General features: G+C 66.7%; 1 protein-coding gene across 1 annotated transcript in view; it reads left to right on the forward strand.

Annotated features, from left to right (window-relative positions):
* NPAS4 (neuronal PAS domain protein 4) overlaps positions 1-5,408 on the forward strand; it is a 5,650-nt gene extending 242 nt beyond the window's left edge. Inside the window, exons 2-6 of the mRNA XM_054398906.1 lie at positions 1,674-1,815; positions 2,576-2,678; positions 3,565-3,811; positions 4,655-4,764; positions 5,272-5,408. Of these exons, the coding sequence (XP_054254881.1) occupies positions 1,674-1,815; positions 2,576-2,678; positions 3,565-3,811; positions 4,655-4,764; positions 5,272-5,408 (739 nt within the window). The remainder of the gene's footprint in view (positions 1-1,673; positions 1,816-2,575; positions 2,679-3,564; positions 3,812-4,654; positions 4,765-5,271) is intronic.
* The last annotated feature ends 12,154 nt before the right edge of the window (positions 5,409-17,562 follow it).

Raw genomic sequence — 17,562 nt, forward strand, 5'->3', positions numbered from 1 at the left:
GAAAGCGGACAGGGGAAGGAGGAGAGGTGGGGATGGAGAAGTTCGGGCTGGGATGGGGTGGGAGAAGGGTTTGGGTTCCTCCTGGGAAGGATTACTCGGGTTGGGGATGGGTGGAAGAGTCGGGAATGCCGGCTGGGATACAGCTGGGATAGGGAAGGGGTTGGGGATAGGGAAAGGAGAGGTTGGGGTTGGGATGGAAGAAGTTGGGGTTGGGATGGGGTGGAAGAAGGGATTGGGCTCCTACTGGAAAGGAGTAGCTGGGTTGGGATGGAAGGAAGAGGGTGGGATGGGATGGGATGGGATGGGATGGGATGGGATGGGAAGGAGCAGTTGGGATGGGATGGTGACAGGATGGAAGGGTGCAGGTCCAGGGCTTGGCACTGGGATGGGGCAAGGAATTGGCGCTGGGATGAGATCAGGCACCGGGATGGGACCAGGCAGAGGCACAGGACCGGGAATCAGCACGGGGATGGGATCGGGAACTGGCACTGGGATGGGCAGGGTTCGGGAGCTGGGAACTGGATTGGGCAGCCACGGCTGGCTGGGAACGAGCTGGGAATGGGCTGGGAGCAGCACGGAGCTGGGAGCAAGCTGGGGACAAGCCGGGAATGAGCTGGGAGCAGGCTGGGAACGAGCCGGGAGCGAGCTGGGAGCAGGCAGCGGCTCCGGGCTAGAGCCAGCAGTGGAATGGGAACGGGGAGCTGGCACAGGGCTGGGAAACGGAGGGATCGGGAGAGGGATCGGGAGAGGGACCGAGAGAGGGACTGGGACCGGGAGACGGACTGGGAGCGGGGCAGGCACCGGGATCAGCACTGCGGACAGCGGCGGGACCGGGGCGCGTTCAGCACCGCGGACAGCGGCTGCGGGGGGCCGGGACCGGGATCGGGACTGGGAGAGGGAGCGGGGAGAGAGCAGGGAGCCGGGACCGGGATCGGGACTGGGAGAGGGAGCGGGGAGAGAGCAGAGATCAGGATCGGGATCCGGGACCAGGACCAGGACAGGGACCGAGGGATCGGAACGGACGCTGGGACCAGGGATTAGGATCGGGGTCTGGGATCCGGGCAGGGACCGAGAACGGGATAGGGACCGAGTGCAAGGACAGGGACCAGGGACCAGGGAAAGCAGGACAGGGACCGAGAGCCGGGATCTGGGATCAGGGATCAGGATAGGGACGGGACCCAGATCAGTGACAGGAGATGGGGCTCGGGACCCGGAATTAGGGCTGGGACAGGGGGACAAGGACAGGGACAAAGGGACAGGGACCAAGAGCCTGGGAGGGAGACCAGGACTGGGAATGGGAGAAGGACCAGGAGCAGGGAGCAGGGGCTGGAGGATGGGAGATGGGGACTGGGACAGGGATTGGGAATGGGAATGGGACTGGGACTGGGACTGGGACTGGGACTGGGATTGGGATTGGGGACTGGGGACTGGGGACTGGGGACTGGGATTGGGGACTGGGACTGGGGACTGGGGACTGGGGTCTGGGACTGGGACCGAGGCCAGGGACTGGGGACCCCCTGGGGGCCCTGTGGCTGACTCTGAGAGGTCCTACCGAGGCCACCACAGGTCCATGGGGTGCCAGCAGTGCCCCCAGGGCTGCTGGCACCACGTTGGGTGCCCTGGCACCATGCTGGGTGGGTGCTGAGCCCTTTCCCCTCCCCAGGTCCGACGAGGGGAGCACCCCTGGAGCTTCTGGGGGGCCCAGAGTTGGCTGACCTGGTGGCTTCCCTGCCTGGCTTCCTGCTGGCTGTCACCCGCGAGGGGAAGCTGGTCGGGGTCACCGACAACGTGGCACAGCACCTGGGACACTCCATGGTGGGCACCGGCGTGGGCGTGGCCATGGGGAGGGGCTGGGGGTTGGCTCTTGGTCTTCTGGTCCTCAGCCAGGGTCCTGATGCTGCTGGTTGGGTGCTGGAAGGTGCTGGGTGCTGGAAGGTGCTGGGTGCTGACCCTCTGGTCCTCACACCTAGGGTCCTGATGCTGCTGGTTGGGTGCTGAGTGCTGGGTGCTGACCTTCTGGTCCTCATCCAGGGTCCTTGTGCTGCTGGTTGGGTGCTGAGTGCTGGGTGCTGACCTTCTCCTCCTCATTCATGGTCTTGGTGCTGCTGGTTGGGTGCTGGTTGGGTGCTGAGTGCTGGGTGCTGACCTTCTGGTCCTCATCCAGGGTCCTGATGCTGCTGGTTGGGTGCTGGTTGGGTGCTGAGTGCTGGGTGCTGACCTTCTGGTCCTCATCCAGGGTCCTGATGCTGCTGGTTGGGTGCTGAGTGCTGACCTTCTGCTCCTCATTCATGGTCTTGGTGCTGCTGGTTGGGTGCTCGTTGGGTGCTGAGTGCTGGGTGCTGAGTGCTGATCTGCTCCTCACTCCTGGTCCTGGTGCTGCTGGTTGGGTGCTGAGTGCTGGGTGCTGAGTGCTGATCTTCTGCTCCTCACTCCTGGTCCTGGTGCTGCTGGTTGGGTGCTGGTTGGGTGCTGAGTGCTGGGTGGTGCTGGGTGCTGAGCTCCTGGCCCTCACCCAGGGCCCTGATGCTGCTGGGTGCTGAGTGCTGGGTGCTGAGCTGCTGTCCCCTCCCCTCAGGTGGATCTGGTGGCCCAAGGGGACAGCATCTACGACCTGCTGGACCCTGCCGACCACCCCCTGGTGCGGCACCAGCTGAGCCTGCCCGGCCCCCCCCAGGCAGGTGGGTGGGGCCTGTGCGGAGGGGGGCGGGGCCTGTGTGGAGGGGGGTGGGGCCTGCGCTGGGCAGGGAGGGGCTTGGAGGGGCGTGGCAGAGGGAGGGGGTGGGTGGAGATGGAGCTGGGCGTGCAGGGAGATGGATCCATGGCTGGCTGGTGCTGATTGGCTGCTGGCTGGAGTTGGTTGGATCTGGTTGGATCTGATTGGCTGCTGGTTGATGCTGGTTGGATGGATCCATGGCTGGCTGGATCTGGTTGGCTGCTGGCTGGTGCTGGTTGGCTGGATCCCTGGCTGGCTGGATCTGGTTGGCTGGATCCCTGGCTGGGTGGCTGATGATTGGTTGAATGGATCCCTGGCTGGCTGGATCTGGTTGGCTGGATCCCTGGCTGGGTGGATCTGGTTGGCTGGATCCCTGGCTGGGTGGCTGATGATTGGTTGAATGGATCCCTGGCTGGCTGGATCTGGTTGGCTGGATCCCTGACTGGCTGGCTGATGATTGGTTGAATGGATCCCTGGCTGGCTGGATCTGGTTGGCTGGATCCCTGGCTGGGTGGCTGATGATTGGTTGAATGGATCCCTGGCTGGCTGGATCTGGTTGGCTGGATCCCTGACTGGCTGGCTGATGATTGGTTGAATGGATCCCTGGCTGGCTGGATCTGGTTGGCTGGATCCCTGGCTGGGTGGCTGATGATTGGTTGAATGGATCCCTGGCTGGCTGGATCTGGTTGGCTGGATCCCTGACTGGCTGGCTGATGATTGGTTGGCTGGCTCCCTGGCTGGCTGACGATTGGCTGTCTGGCTGTCTGGCTGTCTATTGGCTGGCTGGCAGCTGCCAGGCGGCAGAGCTGACCCCCAGCCTCCCCTCCCCTCCCCTCCCCTCCCCCCCCCAGAGCGCCTCTTCCGCTGCCGCTTCACCACCTCGAGGGCCTCTCGGCGCCCCAGCGCTGGCCGCAAGCTGGTCCTGCTGCGGGGGCGCTTCCAGGCCCCCCCGGGGCCCCCTGGCACCTCCCCAGGCCTCTTCGTGGCCTTCTGTGCCCCCCTGGACCCTCCGCCCTGGCCCTGCCCTGACTGCCTCCTGCTGCCAGCCTTCCAGAGCCGCCACGCCCCCGACCTCGCCCTGCTCGACGTCTCCGACAGGTCTGGGGGGGCTGGGAGGGGGTCCGGGAGGGGGTCCGGGGGAGCTGGGAGGGGGTCTGGGGGATGGGAGGGGATCCAGGGGAGCTGGGAGGGGGTCCAGAGGAGCAGGGAGGGGATCCAGGGGAGCTGGGAGGGGGTCCAGGGGAGCAGGGAGGGACCCAAAGGTTTGGGGGTACCCAGGAATTGAGGGACTCAGGAGGTCAGGAGGGATCCAGGAGATCAGGGAGGGATCCAGGAGATTGGAGGGATCCAGGAGATCAGGGAGGGATCCAGGAGATTGGAGGGACGCAAAGGTTTGGGGGGACCCAGGAGTTGAGGGACCCGGGAGGCTGGGAGGGATCCAGGAGATCAGGGAGGGGTCCAGGAGGTCAGGAGGCATCCGGGAGGGATCCGGAAGATCAAGAGGGATCCAGGAGACCAAGGAAGGACCCAAGAGATTGGAGGAATCCAAGAGCTGGGGCCCCAGGATTTGAGGGAGGGGAGGATCCAGGAGCTCCAGGGTGGATCCCAGGAGATCAACGCAGATCCAGGAGGATCATGGGGAGATCCCAAGAGATCAGAGGATCCCCTCCAGGAGTTGGGGAACCCAAGACCGGAGAGGGAGGATCCAAGAGATCCAGGGCTGGAGGCAGGGGGTGGGGAAGAGACCCCCGGGAGGCTGCAGGGGGTTGGGTCCCAAGGAGCTGGAGGAGGCTCCAGGAGCTCCTGGGGACACCTCGGGGTGGGGGGGGGGGGAGGCGGGGGGGGGGCAGGGGGGTAGTGGGGGGGAGGGGGCGGTTGGTGGCAGCTGGTGGTGGCCCTGGGCCCCTGACCCCTCCCCCCTCTCCCCTCTCGTCCCCACAGTGTCCTGATCCACCTGGGCTATGGGCGTGGGGAGCTGCTGGGGCGCTCCTGGTACCGCCTGCTGCACCCCGAGGACCTGGGCCACGTGGCCAGGCAGCACCTGCGGCTGGGTGGGTGTCCCCTGAGGGTCCCCTCCTGTCCCCTCCTGTCCCCGGACTGTCCCCTCCCTGTCCCTGGCCCCTGCCTGGCCCCTCCTGTCCCCTCCCTGTCCCCTCCCTGTCCCCTCCCTGTCCCCTCCTGTCCCTGTCCCCTCCTGTCCCCTCCCTGTCCCCTCCCTGTCCCCTCCCTGTCCCCTCCTGTCCCTTCCCTGTCCCCTCCCTGTCCCCTCCCTGTCCCCTCCCTGTCCCTGTCCCCTCCCTGTCCCCTCCCTGTCCCCTCCCTGTCCCCTCCCTGTCCCTGTCCCCTCCCTGTCCTCTCCCTGTCCCCTCCTATCCCCTCCCTGTCCCTGTCCCCTGCATGTCCTCTCCGCTGTCCATCCGTCCCTCGCTCCTGTCCCTCTGTCCCCTCCGCTCCTGTCCCTCTGTCCCCTCCGCTCCTGTCCCTCTGTCCCTCGCTGCTGTCCCTCTGTCCCCTCCGCTGTCCGTCTGTCCCCGGCTGACGTCCGTCTGTCCCCGCAGCAGGCGCCGGGGCGGAGGCTCGCGGGGAGGTGGTGACCAGGCTGCAGCGCAAGGATGGCCTGGGCTGGACCTGGGTCTATGCCAGGCTGCGGCCCGAGGGCACTGCCCTGCTGGCACACAACTTCCTCATCAGGTGAGGGCACACCGGGAGGTGCCACCAGCCCCGGGGGTCCCAGAGGTGCCACCAGCCCTAGGGTTCAGGAGGTGCCACCAGCCCCAGGGGTCCCAGAGGTGCCACCAGCCCCAGGGGTCCAGGGGGTACCACCAGCCTCAGAGCCCCAGGAGGTGCCACCAGCCCCAGGGGTCCCAGAGGTGCCACCAGCCCCGAGGGTCCCAGAGGTGCCACCAGCCCCGGGGGTCCAGGGGGTACCACCAGCCTCAGAGCCCCCGGAGGTGCCACCAGCCCCGGGGGTCCCAGAGGTGCCACCAGCCCCAGGGGTCCCAGAGGTGCCACCAACCCCGGGGGTCCCAGAGGTGCCACCAGCCCCGGGGGTGCCACCTGTCCCACTCCCTCACACCTGGGCACCTTCTCCCCCACACGGGGCCATGCCCAGGTGCCCCCAGCCCCTCCTCACCCTCCTCTCCTCCTGCAGTGAGGCCGAGGCCTGGTGCCTGAGGCAGCAGCTGGCATCTGAAGCCCCCCCAGGCCCTCCTGAGACCTTTGGACCAGCTTTGGACTTCTCCAGCCCCGGCGGAGACCTTGGCACCGGCACTGGCCCCAGCCTCGACCTGGGAGCTGGAGCTGGGCTCGGAGGGGACCTTGGCACCGACCTTGGCACCAACCTTGGCATCAACCTTGGCCTTGGGGCCGGCGCTGGCTGCAGCCTCGGAGGTGCCCTCGGGGCCAGCCTTGCCCCTGGGCTCGGAGCTGGCCTTGGGACAGGACTTGGAGCCAGCCTGGCACCTGCCCTCGATGCCAACCTGGGACCTGCCCTCGATGCCAACCTGGGGCCTGCCCTCGATGCCAGCGTGGGACCTGCCCTGGGGGCTGCCATCAGGCACAGCCTGGGAGGCAGCCTCGGGCTCAGCAGCCTTGAGCCAGGCCTTGGGGCACCTCTCAGCCGTGCCCCCGGGGCTGGCATCAGGGTGGACCTCGGGGTGCCAGCTGCTGCCAGCCTGGAAGTCAGCCCCCAGCTGGGAGCCGCTCTGGGAGATGCCAGCCCTGGGGGTGCTGAGGCTGGAGCAGAGGTTGGCAGCGGCCTGGGCATCGCCCTCAGCGTCGGTGCCAACGTTGGGCCCGGCGTTGGCACTGGGCTCAGTGCCAGCCTGGGGCTGGGCATGGCAGCTGCCACCCCCTCCCTGCCCCACCCTGAGCTTGGAGTCGCCCTCGGGGCCAGCGTTGGGGCTGGAGCTGGCACCGGGCTTGGCATCGGCCTCGGGGGCGACGTTGGCTCCAGCCTGGGCTCTGCTGTTGGCATCGGCCTCGGAGCTGCTCTTGGTGCCAACGTTGGCTCTGCTCTGCCCTCTGGCATCGGCCACAGCCTCGGGCTGGCTGTTGGAGCTGCTCTTGGAGCCAACCTTGGAGCCACCGTTGGCTCCTCTCTGCCATCTGAGGCTGGCACTGGCATTGGACTTGGCATCGGAGCTGCTGTTGGAGCCAACGTTGGAGCCACTGTTGGCTCCTCTCTGCCATCTGAGGTTGGCACTGGTGTTGGACTTGGCATCAGAGCTGCTGTTGGAGTCACTGTTGGCTCTTCCGTGCCATCTGAGGCTGGCACTGGCATTGGACTTGGCATTGGAGCCGCTGTTGGAGCCACCATTGGCTCTTCTGTGCCATCTGAGGCTGGCACTGGCATTGGACTTGGCATTGGAGCCGCTGTTGGAGCCACTCCGGGACCTGAGGTTGGCACCAGCTGTGGACTTGGCATTGGAGCTGCTGGGACTGGCACCACTCTTGGCTCTGCCCTTGGCTTTGCCGTTGGAGCTGCGCTCGGAGCCAGCCTGGGCTCCGGCCTTGGGCCTGAGGTTGGCACCAGTGTGGGACTCAGCCTCGGAGCCAACCTTGGAGCCAACCCTGGAAGCAACCTTGGAGCCCAGCCTGGAGTCAACCTTGGAGCCAACCTTGGAGCCCAGCCTGGAGCCAACCTTGGAGCCAACTCTGGAAGCAACCTTGGAACCCACCCTGGAGCCAACCTTGGAGCCAACTCTGGAGCCCAGCCTGGAGTCAACCTTGGAGCCAACTCTGGAGTCAATCTTGGAGCCAACTCTGGAGCCAACCTTGGAGCCCACCCTGGAGCCAACCCTGGAGCCAACCCTGGAGTCAACCTTGGAGCCAACTCTGGAGTCAACCTTGGAGCCAACCTTGGAGTCAATCTTGGAGCCAACTCTGGAGCCAACCTTGGAGCCCACCCTGGAGCCAACCCTGGAGCCAACCCTGGAGTCAACCTTGGAGCCAACCCTGGAGCCAACCTTGGAGCCAACTCTGGAGCCCAGCCTGGAGTCAACCTTGGAGCCAACCCTGGAGTCAACCTTGGAGCCAACCTTGGAGTCAATCTTGGAGCCAACTCTGGAGCCAACCTTGGAGCCAACTCTGGAGTCAACCTTGGAGCCAACTCTGGAGTCAACCTTGGAGCCAACTCTGGAGCCAACCTTGGAGCCAATCCTGGAAGCAACCTTGGAACCCACCCTGGAGTCAACCTTGGAGCCAATCCTGGAGTTAACCTTGGAACCAACCTTGGAGCCAACCTTGGAACCAACTCTGGAGCAAACCTTGGAGTCAACCTTGGAGCCAATCCTGGAGCCAACCTTGGAACCAACCTTGGAACCAATCTTGGAACCAACCTTGGAACCAATCTTGGAACTAACCTTGGAACCAACCTTGGAGCCCAGCCCGGAGCCAATCTTGGAACCAATCTTGGAACCAACCTTGGAACCAACCTTGGAACCCACCCTGGAGCCAACCTTGGAGACTCTGCTCTTGGAACCAACCCTGGAGCCAACCTTGGCTCTGCTCCTGGAGCCAACGTTGATGCTGGCATTGGGCTTGGAGTTGGGTCTGGAGTTGAATCCGGAGCTGGCTCCACCATTGGACTTGGATCTGGAGCTGGTTCCACCACTGGACTTGGATCTGGAGTCAGATCCGGAGTTGGAGTTGGAGCTGGAGCTGCCTCCACCATTGGACTTGGAGTTGGATGTGGAGCTGGATCTGGAGTTGGCTCCATTGGACTTGGAGTTGGATCTGGAGTTGGATGTGGAGTCGGATCTGGATCTGGCCCCACTATTGGACTTGGACTTGCATCTGGAGCTGGATCTGGAGTTGGCTCCACCATTGGACTTGGAGTGGGAATTGGATCTGGAGCTGCTTCCAGTGTTGGACTTGGAGTTGGAATTGGATCTGGAGCTGCTTCCAGTGTTGGACTTGGAGTCGGATCTGGAGTCAGACCTGGAGCCGGATCTGGATCTGGCTCCACCATTGGCCTTGGATCTGGAGTCAGACCTGGAGCCGGATCCGGACCTGCCTCCACCATTGGCCTTGGCCTCGCCCCTCCCCTGCCCTCCCTCGGCTCCCACCTGCTGCCCCCTTTGGGGGTCCCCGACCCCCCCCTGGGGGCCACCGAGACCTGGACCCCCCCCTACACCCCCCGCCACGCCCCCCCCTTCGCTTTCGGCCCCCCCGAGCCCCCCCCCGAGAAGCTTCCCCCCAGCCCCGACAGCCCCGGGGGGGTCTCCGCTGGGACCCCCGGGGGGGGAAGGCTCTCGACTGGGACCCCCGGAGCCCTTCTGACCCCCGAGACCTCCCCTCCCCCCCCACCTCCTCCGCCCCCTCCCCCCCCCGCCCCGGCCCCTCCCGGCCCTGCTCTCCAGCGCCTCCTGCAGGGCTTGGCCGTGGCCGCCGCCAGCAGCAGCAGCAGCAGCAGGGGGAGGGCGAGAAGAAATTTGGGGGGGGGGTCGACGACCACCAGCAGCACCCCACCCCCCCCCAACCTGCCGCCGCCCCCTCCCCCAACCCGGTCGCCCCGCGACCCCTTCGCTGAGTTGTATCAACTCCCCCAGAGCCACCTCCAGGACGCCTTCCGCCAAGGTGAGGGGGGGGAGGGGCACGGGGCGGGGCAGGAGGGGGAGGGGGGAGGAGGGGTACCCATGGGGGGGTGGGGGGCACCCATGGGGGGGGCCCGGGGTGGTGGGGATGGGGGTGGGAAAGGGGTTTGGGGGGCATCTCGGGGGGGGTTGGAGGGGTGTATGGGGAGGGGTCCCCCAGCTCTTGGGTGCCACCCCGGGGGGTGGGTCTTTTAATTAGGGGCGTGGTCTTTTAATTAGGGGGGGTCTTTTGATTAGGGTGGGGTCCTTTAATTAGGGAGGCTCCTTTAATTAGGGGAGGGTATTTTAATTAGGGGGGGTCTTTTAATTAGGGGGGTCTTTAATTAGGGGAAGGTCCTTTAGTTAGGGGATGGGCCTTTTAATTAGGGGAAGTCTTTTAATTAGGGGAGGGTCCTTTCATTAGGGGTGTGGTCTTTTAATTAGGGTGGAGTCTTTTAATTAGGGGGGGCTCCTTTAATTAAGGGAGGGTCTTTTGATTAGGGGAGGGTCTTTTAATTAGGGGGGTGGTCTTTTAATTAGGGGGAGTCCTTTAATTAGGGGAAAGTCTTTTAGTTAGGGGATGGGTCTTTTAATTAGGGGAAGTCTTTTAATTAGGGGAGGGTCCTTTAATTAGAGGAGGGTCCTTTAATTAGGGGGGTGGTCTTTTAATTAGGGAAAGGTCTTTTAATTAGGGGGGTGGTCTTTTAATTGGGGGGGTGGTCTTTTAGTTAGGGCTGGGGTCTTTTAATTAGGTGGGCTCCTTTAATTAGGGCAGGGACTTTTAATTAGGGGAGGGTCCTTTAATTAGGGGAGGGTCTTTTAATTAGGGGATGGGTCCTTTAATTAGGGGGGGCTCTTTTAATTAGGGCAGGGACTTTTAATTAGGGGAGGGTCTTTTAATTAGGGCAGGGTCTTTTAATTAGGGGAGGGAATTTTAATTAGGGGAGGGTCCTTTAATTAGGAGAGGGTCTTTTAATTAGGGGAGGGTCTTCAATTAGGGGGGAGGTCTTTTAACTAGGGGGGGGGTCTCTTGGGGGTTACTTGAGGGCTGGGGCCCCTCGGGGCTCCCTGGGGCCGGTTTGGGGAGGGGGTGTAAAGACCTGGGGCGGGGTCTGCTTTTCGGGGGAGGGTCTTATCATTTCGGGGGGGGGGTCCCCAAGGCCTGACCTTGTCCTTTCGTGTCCCCCCCCCCAGCCGGAAGCCAGCGTGCCCCCTCGTTCTGAACTAAGTCTGTGACTCGACTTGCCCCCAGTATGGCATATTGTCATTGTCACCCCCTCCCCCCGCCCCGCCCCTCCCCCACCCCCGAAACCCCCTCCCCTTCCTTCCCCCCCCCCCCCGGCCTGGTGCCACACAACCCCCCCCCCCCCCCCGTTCTCCCCTAACCCCCCAAAACCCCCTCCCCAAGCCCCCCCCCGGGGCCTTTCGTGCTAATTTAACTCGTAACGAGTCTCTAAGGTAATTAGTAAGGGGGGGGGGGGCTTGGTGTGGCCCCCCCCCTCCCCCCCTCCCTCTTCCCCCCCCCCATCAGCTCCCCCCCCCAGCCCCCCCATGCCTTGCTTGGGTCCCCATTTGTGTCCCCAACCTCTTCCCCACCCCACCCCCCCCCCCAAATGTCCTCTTTGTGTCTCTTCCCCTCCCCCCACCCCTCCCAACCTGGGGTCTGCGTTTTTGGCAGAGTCCCCCTCAAAAATTTGTCACCTCCCCCCCCCCCCCCCCCAAAAAAAAAAAAAAAAAAAAAAAAAAAAGGGTCCCCAAATGTCCCCAACTCAGGGGGGGAGCTGAGGCACAATGTGGCTCAGAGTCCCCCAGCAGGGTCCCCAAGGATGTCCCCAAGGATGTCCCCAAGGTCCCCAAGCCACGGGATGGAGGCATCCCCATGGCCTACTGTCCCCAAACTGATGTCCCCACAAGGTCCCCAACCCAAGGGACTGGGAGGTGTCCCTGCTGCTCCCCAACGTCCCCAACCCGAGGGTCTGAGCCAGGTGGTGGCTCAGTGTCCCCCCAAATGTCCCCCCCCCCACCCCTCCCAGGGACTCCATGCCCCCAATGTCCCCATGCCTCCCTCCCCCCCACCTCCAGAGGAGACCCAGCTGGATGTCCCCAAAGTGTGTCCCCTGCTGGGCACCAACCTCGAGGAAGGACTTTTGAGACCTTGGCACAACCCCCAGGGATGTCCCCAAGGACCTGGGTGCCACCTGCAGCTGGCTTGGATGTCCCCAATGTCCCCAAGGGACCTGGGACCTGCTCCTCACCACCCCATGGACCAACAGGGCTGAGGCTGCTCTTGGTGTCCCCAAGTGTCCCCAAAGGAGGTGGGACTGAAGCAGCAGCCCTGGAGCAAAGGACTGAGAGCCACCACAGTTTGGTGTCCCCAAATGTCCCCAAAGGCTGTGGGGACATCATCATCATCATCATCACCCTGGAGCAAAGGACTGAGAGCCACCACAGTTTGGTGTCCCCAAAGGCTGTGGGGACATCATCATCATCATCATCACCTTGACCCAAAGGACTGAAAGCCACCACAGTTTGGTGTCCCCAGAGGATGTGGGGACACCATCATCATCATCATCATCATCAACCTGGACCAAGGGACTGAGAGCCACCACAGTTTGGTGTCCCCAATGTCCCCTGCAGGCCTGGTGGCCCTGACACCCCCCTGGCAATAAAGTGACCTCATTGTCCCTGTGGCAGCTTCTGTCGGGGGGGATCCCAGGAACTGGGGGGGAGGGGGTCCCAGGAATGGGGGGGGAGGGGGTCCCAGGCGTGGAGAAGGGGCCACAGCAATTGGGGAGGGGGGTCCCAAGAGGCTGGGGTCCCAGGAATTGGAGGGGGAGGGTCCCAGAGGGTCTCAGGGAGGTTGTCAAAGGAATTTGGGGGGGATCTCAGAAGGGGCTGGGAGGGGTCTCTGGAGTTTGGGGGGGGTGGGGTCCCAAAGGGTGTCCCAGGAATCGGAGGGGTCCCCGGAATTTGGGGTGGGAGCGGGGGTGGTCGTCAGGAATTGAGGGAGGGTCCCAGGGGCGCAGGGGAGGGTCCCAGGACTCGGCGGGGAGGAGGCTCCCAGCAGGCTCCCAGCTCCGCCCGCTTCCACCGCAGCCACGCCCACACTCCCTCATAACCACGCCTTAAACCGCGCCCCACCCAATCAGAGCCCGCTCCGCGTCTAAACCCCGCCCCCTCCCGCCCCGACAGCTCCCAGAGCCCCGCTCCCCGCGCTCCTTCCCCGCCTCTTCCGGTCCAGGCTCCGCCCCCGCGCGGAGACTCCGGCGACTTCCGGCGCGGTGAGACCCGGCCCCGGCCCCGGCCCCGGCCCCGGCCCCGGCCCCATTCCGCCCCTCGCCCCCCAACTGGGACCAGTTCTGCCCCCAGACTGGGACCGTGTCGCCCCCGTCCGCCCCTCTCCCCTCCCCTCCCCCCCCCCCCAGGCCCAGTTTGGGACTGGGTAGAACAAACTGGGCCCAGGGGTGGCCTTCGCCCCCACCCCCCCCTGCAGCCTGGGCCCCCGCGGCCTTCCCAGTGACCTCTTACTGGTCCCACTGATCCCTTACTGGTCCCAGTCACCCCTTACTGGTCCCACTGATCCCTTACTGGTCCCAGTCGCCCCTTACTGGTCCCAGTCATCCCAGCCATGCCGCACTGGTCCCTGCTCAGCACTGGTCCCAGCGACCCCCCAGTACCCCCTTAAGCCTTCCAGCCCCCTCCCAGTCCCTTCCCAGTATCTCCCAGTATCCCCCAGCTCCCCTCCTCAGTGCTGCCAGGAGGGTCCCAAGCCCCTTCCCAACCCCTCCAAACCCCTTCCCAGTATCCCCCCCAGTACCTCCCAGTACACTTCCAGTGCCCCCCAGCCCCTTCCCAACCCCTCCAAACCCTTTCCCAGTATCTCCCAGTAACCCCCAGCCCCCTCCCAGTAAACCCAGTACCACCCCAGTACACTTCCAACCCCCCCTGGAAACCCTCCCAGCGCTCCCCCCCCTAAACCCCTCACCCCCAACCTCTTTTTATCCCCTCCCCGACGCCCTTCCCAGTACCTCCCAACCCCAAACTGGGAGCTACTGGGAGGGTGCAGGATGGGCCGGGGGCGGCTGCTGGGGGGCTGCGCCTGGCTGCTGGGGGGCTTGGCCCTGCTGCAGACCCTTTACCTGCGAGCTCTGCCCCCTCCCCACCCTCAGAGACCCCCCAGAGCCTCCCCCCCCCGCCCCAAAAAGTCCTCCTGGACCCCTCCCCGGGGGGTTCTGGACCCTTCGGGCTCCTATCGGATTTATTGGGACGTTTTGGGCCCCCCCCCAAATTGGGGCCCCCCCCCCGAGTTAATTTTAGCCACCCACGGGACCCCCGGGAAGGTGGCCGAGGCCCTGGGGGGGTTGGAGTTTTGGGGGGGGGGTCCCATTTCCGTCGCCGTTTTCGGGACCCCCCGGCTCGGGGGGGCCCTGGAGGAGCTGTTGGCCGTTTTAGGGGGGGGACCGTGCGGGGGGCTGCGGGGGAGGTTGAGGGTCCAGGTGGTGGTGGGGGCCGCCGCCGCTCCCCCCCCCCGGTTCAGAGCCCCCCGCCTCAAATTGAGACCCCCGCAAAGGGCGGGAGGGAGCTGCGGGGGGGCCCTGCGCCGGCTGGCGGGCGCCGACCCCCCCAGTTACACTCTGGGGGTCCCCTACCCTGGGAACCTGCTGAGGAACCTGGCCTGGGGGGGGGCAGTGAGGGGGACCCCCCCCCCAAACGGAGGTTTCCACCCCCGCCCCGAGGGGGCTGCGGGAGGGGGTGCTGGGGCCCCCCAGAGTGGGGAGGGGGACTGGGTCCTGCTGGTGGACGCCGATGTGGTGCCCAGCGGGGGGCTGCGGGAGGGCTTCCTGAGGCTGCTGAGGGAGGGGGGGGCACGGCTGGGACCCCCCCCTTATGGGGGTGCGGGGGGCTGGGGGGACCCCCCAGCTGGGGAGGGGTTGGGGGGCAGCAAAGCTTCAGGGGTCCAGAAAGTCCTGGGGGACCCCGAAGGGCTGGGGGGTCAGGGGGTCTTGGGGGACCCCGAAGGGTTTGGGGGTCAGGGGGACCCCGAAGGGCTGGGGGGTCAGGGGGTCTTGGGGGACCCCCCAGCACGGAGAGCTCCCCCTGGCCTTGGGGGCCTCAAGGTCCCCAGGGCTCTGCCCCCACCTCATGACCCAGGGGTCCCCAACTCCCTGGGGGACCCCAATGCTTTGAGGGACCCCAACACCCTGGAGGACCTCAAAGCTCTGGGGGACCCCAACACCCTGAGGGTCCCCAACTCCCTGGGGGACCCCAACACCCTGGGGGACCCCAACACCCTGAGGGACCCCAACTCCCTGAGGGACCCCAACACCCTGGGGGACCCCAAAGCCCTGGAGGACCCCAAAGCTCTGGGGGACCCCAACACCCTGAGGGACCCCAACTCCCTGAGGGACCCCAAAGCTCTGGGGGACCCCAAAGCTCTGGGGGTCCCCAACACCCTGAGGGTCCCCAACTCCCTGGGGGACCCCAAAGCTCTGAGGGACCCCAACTCCCTGGGGGACCCCAACACCCTGGAGGACCCCAAAGCCCTGGAGGACCCCAACTCCCTGGGGGACCCCAACTCCCTGGAGGACCCCCACGCCCTGGGGGTGCCCACCCCCTCCCCTGCCCCCCAGCCCCAGGTGGTCTTCGTGCTGCCAGCCTTCGAGGTGCGCCGGGGGCTGGCGCTGCCCAGCTCCAAGGAGGCCCTGAGGGGGCTGTGGGCCTCGGGGGACGCCAGAGCCTTCTACGGTGCCCTCTGTGCCCGCTGCCAGGCGCCCACCGCCTACCGCCGCTGGTGGCAGCTGCCCCCCAGCCCCGGGCTCAGGGTGGCCTACGAGGTGCCATGGCAGGACCCCTGGGAGCCTTTCTACCTGGCGCCCGCCGGCGGGGTGCCAGCCTTCGACGAGGGCTTCCTGCAGTACGGCTTCAACCGCATCAGCCAGGTGGGCACCGGGCAGGGGTGGGCACCAAGGGGCCCGGGGTGGGCACCGGGCAGGGGTGGGCAGCAAGGGGCAGGGGGTGGGCACCGGGCAGGGGGTGGGCACAAGGGAGCAGGGGGTGGGCACCAGGGGGCAGGGGGTGGGCACCAAGGGGGCAGGGGGTGGGCACCAGGGGGCAGGGGGTGGGCACAAGGGGGCAAGGGGTGGGCACCAAGGGGGCAGGGGGTGGGCACAAGGGAGACGGGGTGGGCACAAGGGGGCAGGGGTGGGCACCAGGGGGCAGGGGGTGGGCACAAGGGGCAGGGGGTGGGCACAAGGGGGCAGGGGTGGGCACAAGGGGGCAGGGGGTGGGCACAAAGGGAGCAGGGGGTGGGCACCAGGGGGCAGGGGGTGGGCACAAGGGGGCAAGGGGTGGGCACAAGGGGGCAAGGGGTGGGCACCAGGGGGCAGGGGGTGGGCACCAAGGGGCAGGGGGTGGGCACCAGGGGGCAGGGGGTGGGCACAAGGGGGCAGGGGGTGGGCACAAGGGAGCAGGGGGTGGGCACCAGGGGGCAGGGGGTGGGCACAAGGGGGCAAGGGGTGGGCACCGGGCAGGGGGTGGGCACAAGGGGGCAGGGGTGGGCACAAGGGAGCAGGGGGTGGGCACAGGGGAGCAGGGGGTGGGCACCAGGGGGCAGGGGGTGGGCACAAGGGGGCAGGGGGTGGGCACCGGGCAGGGGGTGGGCACAAGGGGGCAAGGGATGGGCACAAGGGAGCAGGGGGTGGGCACCAGGGGGCAGGGGGTGGGCACAAGGGGGCAGGGGTGGGCACAAGGGGGGCAAGGGGTGGGGACAAGGGGGCAAGGGGTGGGCACAAGGGGGCAGGGGTGGGCACAAGGGAGCAGGGGGTGGGCACCAAGGGGCAGGGGGTGGGCACCAGGGGGCAGGGGGTGGGCACAAGGGGGCAGGGGGTGGGCACCAAGGGGCAGGGGGTGGGCACCAGGGGGCAGGGGGTGGGCACCAGGGGGCAGGGGGTGGGCACAAGGGGGCAAGGGGTGGGCACAAGGGAGCAGGGGTGGGCACAAGGGAGCAGGGGTGGGCACAAGGGGGCAAGGGGTGGGCACAAGGGGGCAAGGGGTGGGCACAAGGGAGCAGGGGTGGGCACCAAGGGGCAGGGGGTGGGCAACAAGGGAGCAGGGGTTGGGCACCGGGCAGGGGGTGGGCACAAGGGAGACGGGGTGGGCACCAGGGGGCAGGGGGTGGGCACCAGGGAGCAGGGGGTGGGCACCAGGGGGCAAGGGGTGGGCACAAGGGAGCAGGGGGTGGGCACAAGGGGGCAGGGGGTGGGCACAAGGCAGCAGGGGGTGGGCAGAAGGGAGCAGGGGGTGGGCACAAGGCAGCAGGGGGTGGGCACCAAGGGGGCAAGGGGTGGGCACAAGGGAGCAGGGGGTGGGCACCGGGCAGGGGTGGGCACAAGGCGGCAGGGGGTGGGCACAAGGGGGCAAGGGGTGGGCACAAGGGAGCAGGGGGTGGGCACAAGGGGGCAAGGGGTGGGCACAAGGGGGCAGGGGTGGGCACAAGGGAGCAGGGGGTGGGCACAAGGGGGCAAGGGGTGGGCACAAGGGGGCAGGGGGTGGGCACCAAGGGGGCAAGGGGTGGGCAGCAAGGGGCAGGGGGTGGGCACCGGGCAGGGGTGGGCACAAGGGGGCAGGGGGTGGGCACCAAGGGGGCAAGGGGTGGGCACAAGGGAGCAGGGGGTGGGCACTGGGCAGGGGGTGGGCACAAGGCAGCAGGGGGTGGGCAGAAGGGAGCAGGGGGTGGGCACAAGGGGGCAGGGGTGGGCACAAGGCAGCAGGGGGTGGGCACCAAGGGGGCAAGGGGTGGGCACAAGGGAGCAGGGGGTGGGCACCGGGCAGGGGGTGGGCACAAGGCAGCAGGGGGTGGGCACCAAGGGGCAGGGGGTGGGCACAAGGGGGCAGGGGTGGGCACAAGGGAGCAGGGGGTGGGCACAAGGGGGCAAGGGGTGGGCACAAGGGGGCAGGGGTGGGCACAAGGGAGCAGGGAGTGGGCACAAGGGAGCAGGGGGTGGGCACAAGGGAGCAGGGGTGGGCACAAGGGGGCAAGGGGTGGGCACAAGGGGGCAGGGGGTGGGCACCAGGGAGCAGGGGGTGGGCACCAGGGGGCAGGGGGTGGGCAACAAGGGAGCAGGGGTTGGGCACCAAGGGGCAGGGGGTGGGCACCAAGGGGGCAAGGGGTGGGCACAAGGGGGCAGGGGGTGGGCACCAAGGGGGCAGGGGGTGGGCACCGGGCAGGGGGTGGGCACAAGGGGGCAGGGGTGGGCACAAGGGAGCAGGGGGTGG

This window comes from Indicator indicator, unplaced genomic scaffold (assembly GCF_027791375.1).
Source record: "Indicator indicator isolate 239-I01 unplaced genomic scaffold, UM_Iind_1.1 iindUn_scaffold_175, whole genome shotgun sequence".
NCBI classification, from domain to species: Eukaryota; Metazoa; Chordata; class Aves; order Piciformes; family Indicatoridae; genus Indicator; species Indicator indicator.